Source organism: Numida meleagris, chromosome Z, assembly GCF_002078875.1.
Source record: "Numida meleagris isolate 19003 breed g44 Domestic line chromosome Z, NumMel1.0, whole genome shotgun sequence".
Taxonomy (NCBI): Eukaryota; Metazoa; Chordata; class Aves; order Galliformes; family Numididae; genus Numida; species Numida meleagris.
In genome coordinates, this window is record NC_034438.1 from 18,298,856 (window position 1) to 18,305,596 (window position 6,741).

General features: G+C 46.1%; 1 protein-coding gene across 1 annotated transcript; it reads right to left on the reverse strand.

The window, feature by feature from the left end:
* On the reverse strand, window positions 213-5,860 carry PLK2 (polo like kinase 2). Its single transcript, XM_021381245.1, has 14 exons — window positions 5,538-5,860; window positions 5,137-5,244; window positions 4,847-4,963; window positions 4,528-4,657; window positions 4,160-4,247; window positions 3,659-3,754; window positions 3,233-3,431; window positions 2,991-3,138; window positions 2,478-2,575; window positions 1,711-1,834; window positions 1,211-1,451; window positions 986-1,115; window positions 772-882; window positions 213-655 (listed from the first exon to the last, which is right to left on the reverse strand). The coding sequence occupies exons 1-14, from the start codon at window positions 5,769-5,771 to the stop codon at window positions 464-466; spliced, it is 2,016 nt and encodes a 671-aa protein (XP_021236920.1). The 5' UTR covers window positions 5,772-5,860; the 3' UTR covers window positions 213-463.

Below are 6,741 nucleotides of genomic sequence, written 5' to 3' on the forward strand. Positions count from 1 at the left end.
TGGGTAGTTTCTGGAAAAAAAAAAAAAAATTGGGGGGAAAAAAAAAAAACATATGGCCATAGTTCACAGTTAAGCAGCCAGAAGCTGCTTATTACAGCTATTCCACAACCATGGAGCTCGCCCTTCCCTCCCTTTCCAGATGCATATTCACAGTTTAACTCCATCAAAAATGCTCTCTTATAGGGGAGCAAGAAGTCACACTCTGCTCAGAATTCAGGTCAAAAATATCTTTAACACACACATGAAGCAAGGAAAACTACGGTCCGAAGAACTCCTTGTCACACCATTTTAGTCCAACAGTAGGTTCAGGCGTCTGTAACAGAAGCGTGCCCAGCACACTATGACAGTCAAGTTTTCGTACCACCACATATCCCCATTATCAACATACTAGTTGCTTCAGTATCCCCACTGTATATTTCACAGTGAACAAGAGGGTCCGTTTGGTTTAACGGAGTCAGTCCCTTCAGTTACATCGCTGCAGTAGCATGTTCAAAGCATACTCCATTCTATGTTTTAGTTCCAGTGAGCATCCTGAAACCAGAAGAGTTGTCAGACGAAACGTTGTGGATATCCTGTCTTCATTGATGTAGGTAAGGAGATACTCCTCACTCTGACTGCAAATGATGATTTTTGTGTGATCATGATAGAAGTTCACCTGCAAAACAGAAGAAAGTTCCTGTTTGTATACTTTCTCATCTTTGTCTAATACTTATCTAGTTTTGCAATGAAGTACTGCAGAAGCATTTTGTCAGGTGATGCTACCAAACTTACTTGAAATGTGCCATCATTAAAGAGCATCATCAGTGCTTTATCAGATTTAAGCCACTGTAAGAGGTAAAGCCTGGGCCTGCGTACATCTGTTAGGCTGGGCAGATCTCCTCCCTAGGAAAAAAAAAAAAAAAAAACATACACCATGTTAAGCACTCCATTCACTTAGCTCAAGGTTCACTTTTACAGCTCAAAATCCAGAATGTGCTGAACTTACATCCATGAGGTTTTCTTCCATGTAGTGGGAGAAATACTTCAGTACGGTCACTTGGCTAATGAACTGTTCGGGAGCCTCTGCAGCTGCGAAGACAGAGCACTGGCCTAGCTCAGCATAGTAGTGGACTGTCCTGCAAGAGCAGGAAAAAAAATATGGAGGTCAGAGATGGGCAATTTGAACTTGAAATTATCTCAAGTTAGTCATCTGTTTTGTAATCATTCTTACTTTTTATCTGGCAGAAGGCTCATATGCGCCCCATTGTTGAAAAGGACACCGACAGTGTGATCTGACAACTGGTACCCAAAGCCATACTTGTTAGAGTAGTCCACCCATTTTGTAACCCACTGGAAGGATGTTGTCAGCTGCTCTTTGGGAATGCTGTCTGCTTCTGGCATGTTCTCCAGACATCCACGCAGTACCCTCGCAACTGTATCTGCAACACTTCCCATGGTACTGTCTTCCAGGCCTGAAAGAGAGGGATTATTAGACTGACATGACCATACAGAGCACACTTTAATTCTAAATCTTAATTTATCTAGCTTGTTATTTTAAGACCATCAGCCTTTAGGACTTTCCAGTTTCATTTCTTCCAAGATACTGGCTGTGAAACGTGAAGTACTGAAAATAAGGGAGGGAAACAGCTGCTTTTTCATGCTTCCACGTCTGAGGTATGAAGAAAGAAGATGCATGGTTTAGCATTGGAGACAACATTTTACTGCACTTACATTCACTGCTACTGCTGCAGCTTCCTAAAGTTCCTCTGACAATCATCCGAATAGAGTCTCCAATCTGCTTTGTTTCTGGTAATGCTCCTGGCTTGGCTACTGTTGTGATAAGAGACTGGACCTCCTAGAAAAGATGTCAGACATGTTACATTTGATGTTTATATGAGCCAAGCCTTATACACAAGGTTTTGGATGGCTCTCCTGTCTATCAGTAAGTGATAAGTTCCAAGAAAACTAGTATTAGTGTACCTGGAAAGTACAAAGAACTGCTATTAGACTGAACTCAAAGAATCACGTCAGGTCTTCCCATTCTTCCAATCTCCAGTTTACATCTTAAACACTGTTAATGTTTTGCCAGGGCAGAAGAGCAGAAGACTGAAAAGCTGCATGCAGGCCACAACACCACATAGCAGGAATTAGAACTCAGCAGCTTATTCTCTAGGAAGCCCTACTTAATCATGAATTGAAGCCTTGTATATGGAATATTGGGAAAGAGCACCTGGCTAGGTGCTAGACTAGTTTCCACACAGACAACAATGGATGCTAGGCAGATACTGTAATTACTCAAAAGAAGAAATACTCTCTCTACAAAGGATACCATGCTTTGCTGAAGCTTGGTTAAGCTCTCTTAAAGCAACTCTGCTAATCATTTAAGCTTGATTATGCTGTGTACAGCCTCAGCTTTGAAATCCAAGTCAAATATAACTTAATTATAGCTACTCCACCCAACTGTTATTGGATTTGAATTGAACTTCACTTGTATTTACCTCATCTGTTCTGTGTTTGTGGGGCTGCTGGGTTATCGATGTCTTCTTCAAATCATGCCTGAGCTTGTAAATTTCTTCATCTTCTTTAGCTAGTCTATCTGCAACAAAGGAAAATAAAACCAAAAAAAGTTTTGATGATGCATCTAGAAGTGCTGCTCGATAACCTGCATTACAGAACCTAACAAACTAGCTGCAGTTTGTCTCCTTCCAGATGTATTTTTAAGCCTGCCACAGTCTCCCAGAACAGCAGTGCGTTTCATTATAAACAGATCTTTGAGAGTAAACTGGCTAACAGATGGCCCATATAGATTGTCAGAATGCCAGAAGAAGCCTCTACTTATGTATGTCGGTGTTGCAGCCTGCCATCTACCCTTATTGATAAAGAGGTCAAACCTAATCCAAAGAAGCAGAGACACAGATACAGATGCCTCATTGCCATCTCATAGCTGTACGTTACTGGCATGGTACTGATGGCTTAGAGATAAGTTTGAAGCACAATTATAGTTCACTTACTGTGTGTGTCGAAGTATCTGGCTTTATCCTTTTTACCACCAAAAAGAGCAGCAGCTGCTTTTTTGAAAAAGTTTTTAGCAGGACTTGACAAATGAAAGTCAGGAACGGTGTGACAACAGCTAGCAGAAAGTCTGTCAGGTGTGAAGCCCTGTGGAAATGAGATTGAAAAAGCAATTTTCAGACCACAGGGAGCATTTGCAAGGGTAGATAAGGTTTAAGCCAGAACACTAGATAAGACAAACCTGTACAAAAAAATCATGTCGAATTATTTCATCTAAACTGGGCCGGTCTTCAGGATTCTTTGACAGCATGCTAGCTATTAAGTGTTTTGCAGGTGCCAAGAGAGATGAAGGCAGACTGTATCTTGCTTCCCTTATACATCTGTACGTTTCTTTAAGATTTGTAGTCTCAAACGGGGGTCTTCCCAACAGCATTGTGTACCTGTTTAAAAGCAAAAGAAAGCCAACTTCATTTTGTGCACCAACAACACGAGCCTGCAACTACTAAAAACATTTCACCTGTCTCCTAGCAAGGAGAATTTCTGCTCTTGCGTTAAGCATCTAAAAAGGGCTGCAAACCAACGTAGTACTGCATCCATTTCCTTTGAACTCTTAAAAGCCTAAGCCAATGACAGAAATATTTTATTTCAAAAGCAGCAAAGTACTTACATTACACAGCCTAAGGCCCAGATGTCAGATTCACAGCCATGCCCTTGTTTGTTGAGGACTTCTGGAGAGAGGTAATTTGGTGTGCCACATATTGTTCTGTAAATCAAAGACGCCACAGAGGCAGGTTAGGTTAGGAACACAGAGAGAAAAGAAGCTATTTTTCATAGGGCAGGTTTTACTCTCAAATTTGGGCAAGAGCTCAGAGACTCCCAAAGAGGACTTTATGAATGCTAATAGTGTAGACGTGTTTCATGGTGTCTTCACGATACAGGAAAAGCAGACTCATATCTGCACTATTAGTCAGGTATCCTGCCTCAGGCATTTGCTATTATTCAAATGCTCAGAGGAGGAATGCAAACATGGTAAACTTCTCTAGGAGGGGAAATCTTGATTCCAGAGCAATAAGCTCTTCCTATGGAACAGGATCTCTCTCATTTTTAAGTGAATTTGGTTTCATACACTAAAAGGCTTTTTTTTTTTTTTTTTTTTTAATGCTCCTACCTCCTCCTGTGTTCCAGTGGTTCCAGCCTAGCTGCCAAGCCAAAGTCACCCAGTTTCAGTTCCATATTCTCATTAATGAAGAAGTTACCTAGCAGAAAGAAATTCTGGTTAGTCTTCTTGCAAAGCAGGAATGCATTTGCCACAGGTGCTGAGTCATACCTTATTCAAAGCCAGAAGCTAGCCAAAACTTTTTTTTTTTTTAAAACATATCAGTACTTAATATCACTGCTTAAACACTTCAGCTTTCCACTGTATAGATAGACTAAGCTGATTCTATTAATTAAGCTATCACCACACAAGTTTAAGGTGGTACAACCCTGACAGAGCTGGAAAAATATGTTTGGAAGTCATCGAGGAACAGAACTTACCTAGTTTAAGATCCCTGTGCAAGATTTCCTGTTCATGAAGATACTTTAGCCCTGACACAATCTGCCTGAGGTAGTATCGTACTTCTGGTTCTGTCAATACCTTCCGTGCTTTCAAGATGTGAGCCATTGACTGCAGAGGAAAAAACAAAGGCAGACATGTCAGCGAGCATTAACACACACAATTCACGTTCAGTAAATGAAAATTAACACATGAATGAACTAAAGAAGCCATAAAAAAATACCTTTTACATGCTACCCCTTTAAACTAATTACAGATTCCAGGCAAGTAAATACTGGATTTCTCCCAGCTGATGCTCACCCTTCTACTGCAGTACTCCAGAAGAATGTAAATATTCTCTCTGTCTTCAAAGTAGTGGTAGAACTGCACAACATGTCTATGATTAAGCATTCTGTGCAGCTCAATCTCTCTGTCAATCTGGAAAGATAAGAGAGGGGGAAAAAAAAAATCACTGTTAGCCGTGCGACCACAAGACTGGGAAGCACAGAGCAGGCAGCTCTGATGGAGTCGTTCCAGGAAAAGGGTTGGGCAATCCAGCACACAAAGAGAGTTTGAGGGACAAAAAGAAGAAGTCATTCGCGCACACACACCTTTTCCCTTTGATGAGGTTTCGCTACTCTGCTGTGAGGAATGATTTTTGCAGCATAAACTTTATTTGTTGTCAAATCTGTCATCTCATAACACTTGGCGAATCCACCCTGAAAAAACACAGGAGAAAAACGCAATTAGAGCAGGTAGGAAAGAAGCCCCGCACTTAGTCATGTACTAGCTCGCATATTATTCAATGAGCGTAACTTCCTTCGGACAGGACAGCCGGCTAAGACGCGGCGGTGGGCAGATGTCCCGCCCCCGCCCCACACCCGCACGATCCCCGCCGGCGCTGGAGGCACGGTTCGGCGCACGGACGAGAGGGGCCGCGGCCGCAGCGCGGAGCGGGGCAGCGCCGGGCGAGACCCCGGGACATGGCTGCAGGCGCAGGCGCGGCCGTTACCTTTCCGAGCACCTTCCCGCGGCAGTAACGCTTCCCCGTCGTGGGGTCGGTTATAATCCGGGAGACCTCGGCGGCAGGGTGCGCGTGCTGGTGGGGCTGCTCCTCCGCCTTCTTTCTCCGCGGCTCGGCACTGCCGGCCCTCCCCACGGCCGCCTCGCAGCCCCTGGCAGCGGCGGTAGTGCTGGAGGCTCCGCTGCCGCCCGGCGGGTAGGCGATGGTCCGCAGCAGCTCCATCTCCGCACCGCCGTCCCGCCCGTCTCCCACCTGCCGCTCCCCACCACTCCCCTCACCGCTCCCGACGCGCTCCCAGCTCCGACGGGCGCCCAGCTCACGCTTATATCGCGGGGAAGGCCCCGCCCCGCCGAGTGGGCTGGCCCCGCCCCGCGGCTCAGCCCCGCCTCCTTCTGCCCAGAACGGCCCGGCCCGGCGCGGAGCTCCGGGCGAAACCCGGCGCTAGCTGCGGGGGTTTTGCGCGGGACGTGACGGCCGCCCGCGGCCACCCCCGGCGGGAACGCGGCGAAGGGAAGGGCAGCGCTGGGCGCGTCTTACTGCCCCGGCCGTGGCTCACACGGGGAGCCCTCCCCAGCGACGTCCCCAGGCTCTCGGAGCTGTCTGACCACAGGACAGGGGCAGGCAGCACTGACGTTTTGTTTTCACGGACAGAGACGTTTCTTCAGACATCCCAAACGCACCTCTAAGGCAGCGGTACTTTTGCCATATAGGGCAGCCCTCGTCTGTTAGTCAGGCTGCAGAATGACTGCATTCATTTTGTACTGAACGTGCAGGCTGCCCTGGGCAGATGGTCACATCCCGGTTGCTCCTTTTTTTTTTTTTTTTTTTTCCAGAGATACTTCAAGTACCACATCCCATTCTCTTCTTCCTCCGGACACCTCCTCCCGGCAGCCCGGAGCTTTTCCCCACCAGAAGTCGCTTGCAGCGCATGGCACCGAAAGGGTGCAGCTGGGGGCAGGAGGACAGCCGCTGGGAAGCACCTCCTGCTGCAGCACACTCTCCCCACTTCCAGGACGCTGCTTTGCAGCTGACATTAAAATTTCTCCCTGCTTCACATCAGACAGTGGGGAGCACAGTCCTCGGTCTTTGATACAGATGTCTGAATAGGAATGGTCCTTGAAGAGTGTAGGGTGCGCATGAGAGAAAAGTTTTAAAGTGTGAAAGTTCTGCATTTCCTTCATTCTGGAAGTGC